Genomic DNA, 18821 nt, shown 5'->3' with positions numbered 1-18821 from the left:
TATGAAATCAAAGTTACGTGTTGCAATTAGCCCAACCCATATGAATCACACTGCTTGATTTCTTATGCTTGCTATGTTGCCATTTGCTTTCCTGCAATATTACTGTATACTGTATAAAATGCTGGGCAGGCAACCATATTTTTAGGAAGTGAGTTATGTTTTCCTTTACAATTAGGAAATCCAAAACAGTTCAAAAACAACGAATCACTGGATCCATTATTTTGTTAATAGAGGGCATTGCGTATGATATTATTTCCAAGACATGTAGTCATGTTTTTAAGACTCATTTAAGGTTAATTGTCTGTGTGATAAATTCATAAATATTTGTGTATATTTGTTGAAAAATAGTTATTAACTTAATATTAAAGGAACAATTGAAGATTTTGCTAGTGTGCAATTAGTAGAATACAAGTTTAATGATTAAAATGTTGATATTTTGAGGCGTATTCGGAAACTAAGTACCGTTTTGGAAAAAAATAAATAAATAAATAAATAAATAAATAAGTAAAAAAATAGTAAAACAATTTTTTCGAATCCAATTTTATTTTTACATGAAAATACATGTCTTAAACTATTTTTCAACATAGTTTCCGCCAATGATCAAACACTTGTCACAGCGGGTGACCAGTTTTTGTATACCATCGTCAAAGAAACTTCCCGCCAGTTTCGATAACCACGACTCCACAGCATTTTTCGTGTCATCATCAGATCCAAAGCGCTTGCCACCAAGCTCGTGCTTTATGTGCAGGAACAAGTGATAGTCGTACGGCGGCAAGTCCGGGCTGTATGGCGGGTGATCGAACTGCTCCCAATGAAACTGTCGAATTAACGATTGAGTGACACCATCATTATGGGGCCAAGCATTGTCATGGAGCAACACAATTCCTTTACTGAGCATTCCTCTTCGTTTGCTTTGAATGGCATGCCTTAGTTTTGTTAAAGTCTCACAATATCGTGCCACATTAATGGTTTCACCTTTGTGAAGAAAGTAAGTAAGCAAAATGCCTTTCCTATCCCAGAAGACAGTGCATATGATTTTTTGTGATGACATTGTCACTTTGAACTTTTGTTTTTTCGGAGAATGAGTGTGTCTCCACTTCTATTGCGAAAGGTTGATCTAATTCTAATTGAAGTGAAATACTTCAACAATCTGCAAAAATAATCATTTTATTTACAAAGCAACCTGGATTGCATCGAAGGTTCACTGCTAACTAACTACGTCGCAAACTAAAAACTAACATTCTTTTTCAGAAGCGAAGCACCCTCTAACGGCGATACATAAATCATTTGGGGGAATTTTCCACACTCTCCACCTGATAATTTTTGCAAAAATTATCACTATTTCAGTATACAAATAATAAAAACGTAAGAAAGCAACTTATATATCAAGTACATTCAACTGATGTAAGTATAAACTGCAAGTATAAACTACGTCGCAAACTAAAAACTAACATTCTTTTTCAGAAGTGAAGCACCATCTAACGGCGATACATAAATCATTTGGGGGAATTTTCCACACTCCCCACTTGATAATTTTTGCAAAAATTATCACTATTTCAGTATACAAATAATAAAAATGTAAGAAAGCAACTTATATATCAAGTACATTCAACTGATGTAAGTATAAACTGCAAAAGGAAATTATAAATTAAACAAATATAGTTAATTGCATCAACTCAAATGTTACTCAATACGTAAATATTAATTCAAATTACAAACAGTAAATTATTAGTAATAACTAAACTAATTATCTAAAATTAATGTTAGTGAATATGAAATATAAGAAGTAAAATTAAAAGGTTACAAATTTAGTTCATTTTCAGTCTGATAGTTCAAGGGGTATATCAGTTGCACAGGTCTCTTAAGGTCCCCTTTTTTAGTTTTTACCACACATGATCGTACAAGACCATCATGTCCTTTGAAGACTTGAATTACTCGACCTAAATCCCAGAGGAACTTAGATTTAGTTGTTCCTTCAAGTAAACTATATCACCAATTTTAAGATTTTTCTTGGCTTCTGGTGTACCGAAGAAGTGAGCATTTCTCAACTCAAGAAGATACTGATTTTTTCCATTTTTTCCAGAACTGTTTTATAAGTGTTGTCTGATATTCTATTCATTTTATTAGACTCTTTCTTGTTGGAGAGTTATTCAGGATCTCAGCAAAGTTGTATGGATATTCATCCTTATGTCCGATCAATAGAAAATCAGCTGGTGCAAGCGGTTCAGGTTCATGTAAATCGTTGTAAACGTAGGTCAAAGGACGTCTATTCACAATATTTTTGACCTCTGTCAACACAGTCATAAATTCGTCAAAATTCAGTTGAGCTCTGTCTAATATCTTTTTCAACGGTTCTTTTATGGTTTTCATAAGGCGTTCATAAAAAGCTCCCCACCATGGAGCAAGCTCGACGATAAATTTCCAAGTCAAGCCTTCATTTGCTAGAAAATTTTGAAAGTCTGTACCTTTAATTATGCTGTAAAAATACTGTAAATCGTTGGCAGCATATTTGAAAGTTTTCGCGTTATCTGAATAAAAGGTGCGACAGTTTCCTCTTCTTGAAATGAAACGTCTGAGAGCCAAAATGAATTTGTTTGCAAACATATTGGAAATGAGTTCTAGATGTAACGCTCGTGTAACAGCGCACGTAAACAATACGATGTATGATTTCTGAATGTCGTTTCCAGACCTGATGTAAACTGGACCTGTGAAATCCACGCCTGTAACATAGAAAGGTGGAGTTTCAACAATTCGATCTTTAGGTAACTGAGCTGTCATTTGTTTCGCTGGTTTTACTGCATATTTCCGACAAATTAAACAGTTCCCTAAGACTTTCTTTACCAACTGACAGCCTTTAGGAATCCAAAATTTCTGTCTTAGTTTGCCTAAAGTTGCTGCAACTCCCGCATGCAGAACGTTATTATGTTCCCTTTTTACAATTAATTCAGTAAATTTGGAATCTTCAGGAAGAAGAACTGGATACTTCTCGTCAACTGTATATTTGGTTTCTTCTAATCTTCCCTTAATTCGAAGAATTTTATTTTCATCAAGAAACGGTGCCAAGCTGAATATATCAGAGCTTGGAAAAATTGACTTGTTAAATTGAAGAGCCTTAATTTCAGGTGTGAAGAAATCCATCTGGGCTTTACGAACACAAAATATTTCAGTGTCCTGAATTTCAGAATCACTTAAGTGTTCCACTATTAGCAGGCAGTTTTCTTGCCTTAGCAACGAAACGTCTAATCCATGCCATAATCCTGAGATATTTCAGCACATTACTGAATTTTGTTATATCCAATAGTTGATCATCTCTTTTCACAACAATGTTATAAACAGATATTTTACTACGGAGTTCTAGTTTTTTATCGTTTCCCACGTCAAACGTCGGTTGAACTCGCCAGTCTATACGTTTGTTTTGTAACCATTCTGGTCCAAACCACCAAAGTGAACAATTTCTTAAATTAGCAACAGTAGTTCCTCGTGATATGAGGTTGGAGGGGTTATCTTTCCCATGGCAATAATGCCAGTTATTGCTTTCAGTTAGTTTCTGAATTTCATAAACTCTGGTTTTGATGAAAGATTTAAATCTTTCGGGAGATCCCTGAATCCAAAAATACGTTATTTGAGAATCAGTCCAGTGGAAGGGGATTACTTCGTATTTTAAACATTTTGTGATTTTATCACTCAATCTAGCGGATAAAAGCGCACCCAAAAGCTCCAATCTAGGAAGTGTAAGGGATTTCAGAGGTGCAACTCTACTCTTGGAAGCAACAAAAACTGTTTGAAAAGTTCCATTGTTCAAAACTATTCTCAGATATACCACGCATCCATAAGCTTTCAAACTAGCATCAGAAAAGCTATGGAGTTCTATTTGTTTCACATCTGCATCTAATATTCCTTCTAAATAGTAGCGGGGAATTCTGAGGTGGTTCAGTTCTTCAATTTCTTTGTACCAGGCTTTCCATTTATAACTAAGATCAGGTGGCAGTTCATCGTCCGAATCAATTTTGGCAGACCAGATTTCCTGAATCAGACACTTTATTCTTATAGTGAAAGGGCCATAAAACCCGACAGGATCAAAAATACGGCCTGCGGTTTGCAATAGAAAACGTTTTGAGTTGATTGATGAGGAAATGAAATTTGTCAAGTGCTGAGTGTCAAAATAAAAATTATCATTATCCGTATCCCAGTTAATTCCTAACACTTTGATCGGGACAACTTCAGGAGATTCTTGCATCGAAAATTCTTTGCGATGCCAAATATCTTTGAGTTCTTTGGAATTAGTATGCCACTTATGTAGTGACATGCTAGCTTCATTAAAAATGTTCACAATTTCTAAACTTGTTTTCAGGGCTTGTTCTAAATTTTGATGACCACCAATAATGTCATCAACATACAGGCAGTTGTTTAAGAGTTCTACTGTTTCAGGATATATTTCTGAGTATTTTTTAAGGTGATGCTTAATAGTAGCAGATAGAAGAAAGGGACTAGATTTTACTCCAAACAAAACTCTTGGAAATCTAAAGGTTTTCAAACTTTCGTTGTTATCATCAGGATCATCTTTCCAAAAGAATCGTGTAACGTCCCTGTCTTCTTCATTTAACTCTATCTGTAAGAATGCTTGTGTAATGTCCGCTGTAAAGGCTATCGAATTTTGTCTAAATTTTATCAATAAATCAAAAATATCAGGATATAGGTTCGGACCAGTATATAAACAGTCATTTAGAGAGAGTTTTTTTGGTTTATGGGCTGAAGCATCGTAAACTATTCTTAGTTTGCTTGTTGCTCTATCATTTCTGATGACTGCTCTATGAGGTAAATAAAATAGGGTTTTATCATTTTGATTGTCTTCTTGAACTGGTTCAATAATATGTTTTAACTCGTAATCCTTTAAAACCTCTGTGTATTGAACAAACAAAGAGTTATCAATTTTAAATTTGTTACTCAATTTCTTAAATCTTTCAAGTGCTATATCCCTATTATCTTCCTTTAAATGTTTTGAATTTGGTTTCCAAGGTAATTTTACTTGGTATGTGCAGTTCTTATACCTGATATCAGATTCGAAAGATTTCATAATTTCTAAATCAACACTTTTGTCGTTTTGAGTATCACTTTCCAAACTCAAGTTTTCTAGCTTCCAAAACTGTTGTAACTGATCTGATATCAAGTTTTCATTTACAATTACTTTCATAGTTAATAATTCACTATGATCATTATTTACTTTACCCTGCAAACACCACCCAAATAAAGATTCAGTGGCTACTACATTTCTTGAAATTCTTTTAATTTTACCAGTAATTATAGAATAGTAGAAATCTACCCCTATGAGAATATCAATTTTGTCACTTTTCCTACAACAATCTACTAATTGTAAATTTTGTAAAATTTTATTTTTCTTAGCAAAGTTCAAATCTGGAGGAGAGATAACAGTATTAAATATATTTTCGGTTTCAAGAAGCTCAATATATATATTAAGATTAGGATCGTTAACATTTTCTAGTTTTGCTCTAACAACATTAAAGGTTTTTTCTAACGCAGTTTTATCACCAAAGGAATAAACAGAAAGTGATTCTTTTCTAACAATCGGAAGTTCCATTTTAGTAGTCGGATCAATGCAGAAGCCGTTTGTGATAATATTTTATTAGATCTATTTTCATCGGAATTATATGACGAAACAGCGGAAATAACGCTCGAATCCGACGTTTTCTTTTCAGGTTTTTCATTATCTTTTTTCTGATGGAATGAATAACAAATGGCTTTCGAGTGTTTATTAAAGCAGAAGGCACAGTTTATTTTTTGTTTACAATTTTGAATCCGGTGAAATCGACCCAAACATAAAAAACAGCGCGATTTACGTTTTAAGATCTCTTTTTTCTTTTCTACACTTAAAATTTCGCAATCCGCAGATTTATGATTTGTGTTCCCGCAGAACAGACACTGCGATTCGGATGACGCCGCTAATAACTCAACTGTAGACGGCTTGCTCGTTATGGCTGGAGAATGTTTATGTTTGAAGGGCAAATGCTTTTCCAGTCGTGAATATTTTTCTCTAGAATTATAATTAACAGAAGCCGCGCGTTCTCTACTGAATACTTCGTTCCTCAAAAAGGCTAACAAACCTTTTAAATCCCAATTTTCGTCTTTAATTTTTCGGCTATAATCAAGAATGAATTCATTAGGAAGTAATTTCAAAATTAAAGGCGTTAAGAGATTTCCGTAGGTATCAGAGTCTATTTTTAATGCTTCAAGATTTCTTATCTGTACTTCGGCGTGATCTAGAAGTTTTCTTAATCCGTTTATATCATTAGGATTTCTAACAGGTGAAGTACTTAACAGTTGTCCTAAATGCGAATTAATTAAGATGTTCTTTTGACCAAATCTGGAACGTAACAGTTCAAGAGCAGCTTCGTAATTATTTTCGATGAGAGCGAAACCAGAAATAGCTTTGGCGGCTGAGCCACCAAGAAAGCTTTTTAAGTAAATTAATTTTTCTATTTTTGATAAATTCGGATTTTTATCAATCGCATTTTCGAACTGACCTGTGAATTCTAACCAATCCGAAGAATCACCATAAAATTTAGAGATCGTTAATTTTGGAAGAAGAGTGAATTTGTTACTTTCGTTTTGGGATTCTGTAACGGTTTCATTAGAAATGTCTATATTTGCATTGTCCGAATTTTCTAGCTTATTCAACTCTTTCAACTTTTTCTTTCCTCTAAACTGCCACACTTGAATTTTCTCTTCATATTCCAAAGCGGATGAGATTTCAAGCTCAAATTCGTCTTCTTCGACTTTTAATTCTCGTTCTATTTCAGCGTCTAAATTGCTCAAGGATTTTGATTTTTTGTTTAACTGGTCTAAAATTTCTTCTAATACATTTACATTTATACTACTATCATCTTTATTCAGTTCGGTTTCAATTTTCTTTAATATCTTGGACACTCTGGTCCTCAATACCTTTCGTTTCGATTACAGTTTAGCAATAAGATCTTCCGTATTATATCAAAATAGAAAATACAGGCTTACCTTGGCTGTCTTCGCATAAAATGATATCCAAAATTAAAAAACACAAACTTCTAAATTGGCTAAAGGTTCTCGGCACCGATGCGCCATATTGCGAAAGGTTGATCTAATTCTAAATGAAGTGAAATACTTCAACAATCTACAAAAATAATCATTTTATTTACAAAGCAACCTGGATTGCATCGAAGGTTCACTGCTAACTAACTACGTCACAAACTAAAAAAAACTAACATTCTTTTTCAGAAGCGAAGCGCCCTCTAACGGCAATACATGAATCATTTGGGGGAATTTTCCACAACTTCATTGATTGTTGTTTCGATTCTGGTGTGAAATGACACACCCAAGTTTCATCACCTGTCACAATTTGGTTTAAAAAGTTTTCTCCCTCATCACTGTACCGCGTGAGAAACGTCAGGGCACTACCAAGTCGCTTTGTTTTGAGTGAGCATTTTTGGAACCCACCGGGAACACAGTTTGCGATAATTCAAGCGGTCAGACACAATTTCGAACAAAACAGTATGTGAAATTTGTGGAAATGCCTCTGAAAGAGTTGTCATTGTAAAGTGTCTGTTCTCATGAATTGCTTCATCAACTTTCCTTACCAAATCATCGGTGACAACAGAAGGCCGACCACTCTGAGCCTCAGCGTGGACATTTGTTCGACCTGCATTAAACATTCTTACCCACTTTCTCACCATTCCATCACTTATCGCGTATTCACCGTAAACTTCTGTCACTTGATGATAAATTTCGGCCTGTTTAACATTCCTCGCGTTCAAAAATTTAATCACGGCACAATTCTCACAGTCAACGGGAGAACTAATTGTCTTAAACATTTTGAATGTGCACAGCAAACTGAAAACACAACATAGAGCAACCAAAATGGCGACAATTGAAAGTCAGTGAACAAGAAAGACTAGTGCGCATGCGCGGGACGCCTACCACAGCGCTGCGAAAGCACTAGAATGAAACGGTACTTAGTTTCCGAATACGCTACGTAATATGTTGCTTCTGCTTTAATAATAACAAAAATCATTATGTAAGAATTATGTAGTAAAAATGTATGTAATGATGAGTAATGTTATAATAGTGTTATCTGTTATGCAAGTGAAGTGATTTTGCAATAAGGTGCTATAATTTTAATTCATCCTATGTTTAATAAATTGATCAAGATGTAAATTAAAATTATAATTTGTAAAATAAAATTATGCACCATAATGACCCCACCTTCTCTGAGGGTTTCCTTTTTAAAGCTAACAAATGAATGAAAAATTGCAGGACACTTTATATTGGAGCATCACTGGAAAGGTTTTTCCCCTGGTATGCATTTGAAACAGTCAAAACTTCTCCGTTTATGGGATTGGATCAGACCATTTCTGCTCATTGAAATGAATTATTTCTTTTTTAAGACTCACTGCTCACTGATAATGATTGATGACCTTGATGAAAGTGATCTGGAATGATGGGTGAATCAAAAGTGGTTAGTAAAGGTGCTTTGAAGAATGGAAAGAATCTAATGAACAGTGGGATTGAGACCGGTTAATGAGGTTGGAGAGAAGAGTGAAATGAATTGAACGAGGAAAGGGTTCAGAAGAACTGAATCAAGTGCTATCTCCCTGGACATATTTCTTTCAAATGTAGTTCAGAGATTCTCTAAAACCTCATTTCTACACAAAACTAACAATAAAAATAAAATTCTTGAATAGAAATTTTTCAAAAGGCTGGGAAATGATAAAATATAAACTAACTTTTAACATGGGAGCTGTTATGTTTCCAGCAAGAGTTATCCATGAAATGTAAAAGAGCTACAACTCTGCTTTCTGGAATTGGTATAAATTCCATTAGTAAAATGAATTGGTCCTCCGAATCAATTTCTTGTAGTGGAATATTCAACTCCAATGTACATTGAGCAATCCACATAGAAATGGCAGTACCATTCTGAAAAAGACTTAGGTGAATGGCCATTAGACTTAACTAATTGATGAACATAAAGGTTAACATATTTGCCATCCATACTTTTATCAATATTTTTCAATGTAATAAATAAACTGATATGACATTAAAATAGTTTTCATCAAAGAGTGCATCTATAAAGAATAATGTATTTCTCCTTTTGCAGTAGAGGAAATTACAATCTAATTTTTCGCATTTTGTTTTATAAGTTTTCATCTAATATTTACAACATGCTAATTTTCTTGCAATGTGAAATGTGCAAGGGCATCAAAATGTCCAAATTAATCATTTTATATTTAGCAGTATTAGCTCATGTTATGCATACAAAATAAGTAAGTAAATAAAATAAAAGTAAAAATATAAATTTGAATGAGGAATACATATTCTAAAATCGTAATAACTTTTCTGCATTGCATCATTTCTAGATCACTCTATGGCCCACGCAACTCTGATGATGTAATAATTAAGAACTGAAACTGCCATTGTAAACCAAAACTTTTCTCTTCACCGTGCTTCCATCTTTCATAACTACGCACTTCAGCTTTTGCTCTCTACTGTGCTAAGATGTAATTTCGCTGGCTAGCTTTCTATCTCAATAACAAAAATGTAAATCTTCTGTGGGAAGGCACGACTAGAGTGCCAAGTGATTGTGGCCACAAATATCAAGTTGCAAAATAAAAATGGAATTAAAACTGCCTCGACTTGTTCTTTAGATATTACCAAGTTAGCATTACTAGCATACTACGCAATCAAAATCTTCTTCCATATGGGTCTAATCACGCATCTACAGTGTTCCATCTTTCCTTGTGTTTTTATTATGACAATTATAAGCCGGTAAGATAGTTTCCTGCAGCCTGAAACCTCAATGGAAAAATTTAGTTCAGCTCTTCAAATCATCGTTTTGTGATAAATCCAAGATAATGTGAAAGAAGTGAATCATCAAATTTGTTTTTTCAGTGTTTAAAAAATAACAGATCATTCTTCTGCTGTGTTGTTTTGCAAGTGTTTCAAAAAAATAATCACGCGTAGTGCTTACAGATTGAAAGTAATCTCTCGATAAATTGAGAAGTTCGAATGCCTAGTGAAAAGGAAATCATCAGTGAATTACCATTTAGGAATTAAGCATTACGGCGGGTTCAAGGTTGATCTGAGTTAGTGTTTGCAAGTATGTGTGACAGAAAATTATTTGCACTTCCGCTTTTTCCAACAGCTAAAAAATTATTACATTCGTGTGAATGTAGCTCAGGAACTAAATTATTTAATATGCTGCGGATTCTATAGTTTTCATTTCAACTTTGGTTAAAATTTCTGCAATTTGTTTTGAGAAAATCTGAAATTCTTGTTCATTAATTTTTCTAATTTTTCATAATTATGTGTGAACAAATAAAGTAACAAATTTTAAGCTATTTAAATTACTCATAGGGAAGGATATTAAGATAAGTTTTTTATGTTTTTCAAATTTTGTTGAGAATTTTGAATACGAACTTTATAATTATTCTAAAAATAAAGTAGATGTTAAAAATAAGTGAAATTAGTACAGATAAAGTAATATGAAATTATGGTAAATTGCATGTTAAAATTTATGGGTTATTGTGTGTTAAGTATAGTATGATGAGGGTGTACTGGTTCCTTCAACAGAGGCCTGTAATTACCTCTGTACAGTTGTTCCTTTTACCCTATTCATGCAAGATAATGTTGGAGGCTCTCATTTTATGAGTGTGTGTAATTTTTTATATTATTATTATTTTTTATTATTATGGAATGTATTAGTGCAGTTCTCAAAGGCCAGTTACCTTAATGCAAGGAACTGAGGCCTTTTCAAGTAACTGCCTAGGCACTCTGGGCCACCAGTGCAGAGAACACACTGGTTAGCTCAAGAGGACAGCCCTATTGATGGATATGTTTGTTTAGAAGTATTGCGAGGCTTCCAGTTTGGTAAAATCAGGAATTGTAAATGAAAGATGATAACAGTGAAACCACAAATTCTGAAAATCTTAAATTATTTATGATGTTAAATTATAATTTATCAGTATGGAAATAAATATCATAAATATTTATGTGCATTTAATTATAAGTAATGATTATGTAAAAGTTTATTTTGTGATATTCTGTGATAACAAGGACCTTCCCTGAAGAACTATGATTATGTGAACTCTTAAACAAAAAGACTTTTGAACTGAAATGCTGACAAATTCAATAGAACTCTAAAGATTTTTAATTTATTTTAGAAAATTGGTATTTATAAATTATACTTTTATAGAATGAAAATTTTATGATTTATGATTTATGGTTTTTTTTTTTTTTTTTTTTTTTTTTTACATTTGCTAGTGTTTTAACTCTTTCTCTTTAAAAAGGCTTCTCTGTCACTACACCTTTTTCTTTTTGAAGGGGGGGGGGAATATGTAAGATAAAATTATATGAATCAGAATTATAATATAACTATAAACATTAATTCTTCCTCTCTATTCTAAAATCGTAATAACTTCTCTGCAGTGCGTCATTTCTAGATCACTCTATGGCACGCGCAACTCTGATGACGTAATAATTAAGAACTGAAACTGCCAATTGTAAACCAAAACTTTTCTCTTCACCGTGCTTCCATCTTTCATAACTACGCACTTCAGCTTTTGCTCTCTACTGTGCTAAGATGTAATTTCGCTGGCTTGCTTTCTATCTCAATATCAAAAATGTAAATCTTCTGTGGGAAAGCACGACTAGAGTGCCAAGTGATTGTGACCACAAATATCAAGTTGCAAAATAAAAATGGAATTAAAACTGCCTCGACTGCCAAGTTCTTTAGATATTACCAAGTTAGCATTACTAGCATACTACGCAATCAAAATCTTCTTCGAAATGGGTCTAATCATGCATCTATAGTGTTCCGTCTTTCCTTGTGCTTTTATTATGACATATATAGATATCTATATCTATATCTATATATGTCATAATAAAAGCATATATGCATAATATATTAACTAAGTAGGCTTTGCTAAGATTTTGAGTTCTCAACAATTAACTGTATGAAAATACAAACTGACAGGGAAATCATACAAATGTTTCTTTTTTTCTTTAGAAATATTACATTCACTCTTGTTGTGTAATAAAACTAAGCTGTTACTGTAAAATGCAATTAAAAAGTAAAGACATCTTAAACTAATGATTGCCGAGTAAGTTTCCACTAATTCTAAGTTAAAAAACATATGTAACACTTTTACAACATTAAAATACTTCAAATTGTTTTCATATCTGGTCAATAAGACAAGATTACAATTCAGTTTTTTTTACTTTATGCAAGTCATGTATAGGGGTGTTTACATGTTTTTAGGACAATTTTAATAAAGAATGAAAAAAGAAAGCAAATGTTTTACTATAGTAATTTCTGGCAACAGCTCGTTATTGAAGTGAGAAATATCATGTGCTACTTTTAAAATTATTCTTTCAAAATGTCGCATGTAAACAAGTTGAGAGTTGAAGGATATGTTTTTGTGCTTTCTGAAGAGAAATATTCCTGTTGTATAATTTAAGAACATTGTAAAATGGATGGTATGAAAAATTTTAAATGCAAAATAAGCAACATTATTAATTAGGAAATGAAAAATTGTGACTCATTGCACATGGAAAGAAGATTTAAAAAAAAAAAAAAAAAAAAAAAAAAAAAAACTCCAAAAAGTATGTACCATTTATAATATTTTTAAAGTAAAATCATTGACAGCAAGAGAAAATCTGCAGATGCAAAAATGCTAACACCTTAAATATAACTGTAGGAATAGTACATAAAATAATAAACCAAGAATTAAAACTTAGAAAAAAATATAATGTTCAACTTTTGCCAAGACAGGTGACACAGTGTAGAACAATTTGTAGAATCCTATTTGAAAAACTATTTATTAGGAAATAAAATGAAAATACATTGTGACCCTTGATAAAGCATCAGTTTACCTAAATGATTACAGCAATTTCTTCGTTTTCAAAATTATTGAAAACGAAGAAAAAAATTTACAAATCTCATTCCATCATTGCAAAGAAAGTTTCAGTAAGTTTATAATTGTTGCAAGTTCTCTTACAGCGGCAAATTAAAAATAATACCCATTTGTTCAAGATTTTTTAACGTTTTGTTTGTTCGTTTCTTTATCGCAATGACTTTCAAAGGGTGAAACTTCATCAAGGCACAGCAATAAGTCAGACATTTGAAAAATACTGTTGCATTCTTTGAAAAAAATGAAGACTGATATAAGTATTGTTTGTATACCTTTTCAAGGTATTCCTTCTAAGTCCCTTGCTATTTTACCTGTAGATTATTGTGCCTTTGGTCTCTTGAAAAGAGCTAAGTGTAAACTCATGATTAATGGACTTCACAAAGTAGTGGAAGAGAAATATAAATCAGTACCCCTGGAAATTTTTCGAAAAGTTCTATCATTGAAATCACAATGCAGGCTTGTAATTTAGAAAGAAGGCTGTCAGATCAAACATTTAAAAAAATATTCTTTATATTTTAAACATTAATTAAACAGCCCTGAAATCATCTAAAATGTGTAAACATCCTTTGTAACACATATTGTATTCCAACTATATATTAGTACTCTCTTCTTCTCAGAAGTATGAGGAACAACCTGCAGAAGGGATTCATTAGGATCTTATCAGATGCCACAAATTAACAAATTAGGAAAGGGTTGGATACTGATCTTTCTAAAATGTATGACAGATTTTTTGAAGCACAACAAGTAATAAAGAATTGTATACCGTGGTTATAATTTAGTAAGATTAAAACTATTATATTTAGTTTCATATACAATTTGATTGTATTTATATATGTGGCACAAAAAAAGGATAAAATAGTAGTTGAATTTTTTGTGGATGCATTAACGTCAACTGCGTTTTGGTATCAGAAGAATTTCTTTTCTGCAGTGAACTCACTTCTTTTAATCTATATTAAACACACTTAAACAGTTCTGCTGCATTGTTGAAAGTTGTGTGTTACTTTTGATGTAAGCAATAGTAAACACTGGGAAGAGTAATTAGTGGCAAAGATGCATAATATATCCTTCTGAAGCATCATTAATTTACATGACATAACTAGGGAGCAGTTTTTTTTTCCTCCCAGGTTGGATTTTACCCAAAATTATGAAATTAACACTAGAAAGAATCTTGAAGCATTATTAATTGAAGCTAAACTGACGAAATTTTTAAATACCAGAATTGGGGAAATATTTATTTTCTTGAAAAATATGCTAATTTTTATATTGTAATTAATCTCCACAATAAGATAATTTTTAAAATTGTAATTAAACTGAAATGTTATTTCATTCATGAAAGATTTTCAAACATTATTATAAATACATAACAGTTTCAAAAACGTAGAGTGCTAGTAATGCTTTTCATCAAAATAAACAATAACAAAGCCGCATATGATGCATTCTTAGCTTACATAAAAACAGTGGATCCGACTACTGAAGAGAGGAAGTACAGTGCTAATGGCCTTGCGGCAGCAGCATGCTTTGTAAGAGTCATTGATAATATCTGTGTAAAGTGCCTCCAAATTTAGTTTAAAAAATTGAGGAAGGTCATTTGCTTCTTAATGGCTTATCAGTAGTTGTCGATAAAATATCTTCAGTAATGATGTCAAGCAGAACATTTATAAATCTTTCACAGCAGCTACTTATATAATAGTATTTGAAACTGACCAGCATTTCTTGGAAAATAAACAAATTAAGCACATCAGTGGTTGTCATCTCTTAGACCATTACTTCTAGGGAAGCACAAAACTGCTAAGGCCTATGAGTGGTCATTTTTGGAAAGTTTAAGTGGATAATTTCTAAGAACAGAAAAAGGAAAATGTGACGCAATTTTAAATGTTGCTATCTTTTTTGATAGCAACATTTAAAATAAAGTAAAATGGGTTGATGAGTGTATTATTTTATAGAACTAATTTAATTAAATAAGCAATTTGGATTGATTATCTGTCTTAATTTAGAAAAAGTTTGTATTTCTAGGCTGTTTATTCATGGGCTTTTTTGGAGTTTGGGGCCCTTAGCAGCCACTAGATCCACCAACTGCTTAATCCGCCTCTGAGCATTCAGCAAAATACAAAGAGGTTTATTGTGGTGAATTGTTTTTTTTTTTCAAAATATGAAGGAATTTAAGCAAAACCAATTAACTTTTTCATATGTTGAATCTGTTATATTGAATAACAAATTTTCAATTTAACTGAAGTTATTTTTAATGCTATTTTAATAAAATTTCTCAATTTTAACAGCTTGGAAAACCACATGATTGTGATTTCTGGATTGATATAAATTATGACAGCAGAAGTATTTCTTTTTTTTGTGCTGATCTAGATGTAAGTGGGATTTCTTTAGATTTTTTTTTTTTTGTCAAATATATAGGCGCTATTGATTCTTTAGCGCAAATTCTAGTAATAATTTTCATATTTTGTGCATTGCATATAATGAACTTTTCACTGGTTTATAAATTCTTATGTATTTACTACATTCCATTATATGAATGAAATCAACATCATCAAACCTTACAATTCAACATCATACATGCTTTGCCTGGTACAATGTTACCTGTTTGCTGTCCGAGCTATGTACAAAGTTATGATCATATTCAGGTCCCCATTTTAAAATTTTATGTTTTTACATTACTGCATCTTTTATGAAAGATTGATGATGATTAAAAAAAAGGTTGTGAAGTAACAGCATTTACCAACAGAATAATGCTACATTGCCCAAATGCAGAGTTATTAAAAATTTAATGTTAAGTATAGTTTAATCAGTATCTAGGTTCAAGTAAGAATAAATATTTAAATTTTTAGGTTATCAATTAATGAAAAAAAAGTTTAACCAATAAATATATTAGGCATTTCTTTGATTATTTAAAGGAAAAAGTGACGCATGAAATTACAAACTGCTCATCATAAAGTTAGGGTAACAAAAGAAATCAGCTCTGGAAGATTTTATTACTGTTATATGAATTACTTGTAATTTTTATTTAACATATTAATTAATTTTAAATTTAAGTTAAATTAAAATGAAGATCAGAGTATATATTGTGCAGCTAGATTTAAAAACTGCATAATTTAATTAAATATGTTTCTTACATTCCGTCTTCTAGTTAGAAATTACTTATCTCTTCTTCTGATTAAGACTGTCATCAAAACAAAATTGAATTTTTCTTCATTACAGAAGGATTTAGTGTATGTGTTAGATTTATATCTAGCATTACTTTAAACAGTATCTTTTAAATCAAAATCATGTCCTATCTGAAGTTATATTCATTTAAATTTTAAAGATGTTTTTGTTCTGATTACCAAATTTTGGAAAAATTATCTTACTAATTTTTTAAAAATAATACCCAAAGCTATATCTGTGTTTTTGTTTTAATTTGATACATATAATTAATAACTAAGTACATTAACTAATTAAACATATAACATAATATAACTAAGTACATTAACTAATTTTCTTCTGTATAATTTAAATTTTATCCAGAAAGGGTTTATGTGCTATGTTAATTTTTTTTTTAAATTTTTAATTTAAAAAAACTTTTTTGTGCAATTTTTTTAATAATAACATGATTTTTCAGAATAGTGTAAATTTATCTAACATTAAGATTTTGGGATAGATGAAGTTATTCATTATTCATATTTTTTATATATTTCAATGTTTTTTATATATTAAAAATATCAGAAATTATATATATTAAAAAAATTAGAGGACATATATTTATTATAAAATATGCTGGAGAACTGAGATAATTTCTTTGTGATATTTCAAATGAGCGTAGCAATTAAATTTAACCTGTTCAACTCTAACTGAAGATAGGTGGACATACATTACACCAGGGATGTCAAACTCATAGGTACACTTGGGCCAAACAAACAAGGTTTAACTTTAGGCGGGATACAAAAAAAAAATCAATATTCATAGAAATGTAGATTTATTTCGAATAATACAATAATAAACATATATATATATTTATATAGAAGCTGTAAAATATAAAAAAAAATACGATGGCTTTGCTCTTTGCGAACCAGCAACCTTTAATTACTTTTCTGCAATTCAGGGTCGTCCCCTAACCCAGTACCTGCTAGAACATTCGCGCCTGTTACATAACCTTTCACATAAATACTGCGTCATAGGTTTTTCTACATTTTTCTAGAAGCTACTCTGTTACATAACCTTTCATATAAATGCTGCGTCATAAGTTCTCCTACACAGATGCCTTCTCGCCTTCGTCCTGCTAACGCTTCCGCTAGGCTCCTCTTTCTTTGTTAGAACGTTATGATGTATTAAAGTTTAAAGTCAGTCGTATCTAATAGTTAAATTATTGAATAAGTTATTTGATTAACTTCATCTGGAAAAAGTCATCTGCTATAAATTAAAATAAAGATATGCTTGCTGTTAAAAGTGAAAAGTCCTGAGTCGTCATTTTTCTCCGTGTTTCAATCACCCCAGCTTCGTTAACCATCTGCCAGAACGTGTAATGGAATAGCCTCACCATTCGCCCACGATGTGTTGGAATAACTGAAAACATTACAGTTATTAACCTCTACTTTGTTAAGATGTAATTTCGCTGGCTTGCTTTCTATCTAAAAAAGGTCCTCTGTAGAAAGGCACGACTAGAGGGCCAAGTGATTGTGGCCACAAATATCAATTGGAAATAAAAATGGAATTAAAACTGCCTCGACTGCCAAGTTCTTTAAATACTACGCGATCAAAATTCTTCAATATGGATCTAATCACGCATCTACAGTGTTCCGTCTATCTTGTGATTTTATTATTACATATATATTTATATAGAAAAGAACAAGAAAAATTTAATGTTTACGTCCTGATACTTGACATCTCTTCTCTGCTATTATCTTTCCTATTTTGGGATAAATTTTGTTTGCAGTGATAACTTTCCACGCTGACCCAAGGTGAGCATCATTAATACGGTTTCTAATAGGAGACTTATTACCTTTCATGACTGAAAATAACTGCTCGCACTGATAAGTGCTACCAAACATGGAAATAATTTCATATGCGAATTTTCGAGTATTTTCAAACCTGGCTGGTAAATATTTGTAAAATTCAGGCACGCCCACTTCAATGAATTTTGCTTTCAAATTTGAGTTGCATTTAATCTCGATCACCTCCATTTGCATATGGCTGGGTACTGAGTCAATACTTATTGAGAAAATCGAAGAAAATAAAAAAAATTTGTCTTCGAGGGAACTGAAATCATTAAACCTCGTTTCAAATTCAGTTGTTAAATTTGCAATTTTTTCTGCGTATTTTTGATACAAACAAGTATCATCTAAACTTGATTTGTTCATGCTGCACGTCGGGAAGTGAGTCAAATCTTCATTTTTAAGTTGTTTTTCCCAAAGAACTAGTTGACATTTGAATGCTTTAATTATGTCAAACATGTTCGTAATGATATGATCTTTTCCTTGTAACGATAAATTTAAATCGGTTAAGTGTTTGGTTATATCAATCAAGAAAGATAAATCTTGTATCCATATTGGATCGTAAAACAAACTTACGTCTTGATTTTTCGTTTTTAAAAACTGACATATTTCTTCTTTCAAATCCCAGAATTGTTTGAGAATCTTGGAGCAAGATAACCAACGTACCTCAATATAGTAGGACAAACCCGAGTATTCACTATCTAACTCACTTAAGAAAGCAGTGAATTGACGCTGATTTAAACCTCGAGATCTTATAAAATTTATAACTTTTTTTATATATGACAAAACATTCTCCATATTTATTACTTTCGTGCATAGAACTTCTTGATGTATAATACAATGCATGTGATGAATGTTTGAACCGTGAATTTCACCAAGTTTTTCTTAGTAA

The 18821-nt window shown here is 31.7% G+C and overlaps 1 protein-coding gene across 7 annotated transcripts in view; it reads left to right on the top strand.

Moving 5' to 3' along the window:
• LOC118185255 (uncharacterized) overlaps positions 1-18821 on the top strand; it is a 472173-nt gene that overhangs the window by 66145 nt on the left and 387207 nt on the right. For all 7 annotated transcript variants that reach the window (XR_015041131.1, XM_085816706.1, XM_085816708.1 and 4 more), the window contains exon 11: positions 15230-15313. Coding sequence is in view for 6 of the 7 variants with exons in the window: in XM_085816706.1 (XP_085672832.1) it covers positions 15230-15313 (84 nt within the window). In the remaining variant the exon portion in view is untranslated. The remainder of the gene's footprint in view (positions 1-15229; positions 15314-18821) is intronic.

The sequence above is a fragment of the Stegodyphus dumicola genome, chromosome 5 (assembly GCF_044657685.1).
Source record: "Stegodyphus dumicola isolate Sdum_Otavi_A_Nest chromosome 5, ASM4465768v1".
Lineage (NCBI taxonomy): Eukaryota > Metazoa > Arthropoda > Arachnida > Araneae > Eresidae > Stegodyphus > Stegodyphus dumicola.
This window is presented reverse-complemented; position numbering and strand designations above follow the sequence as displayed.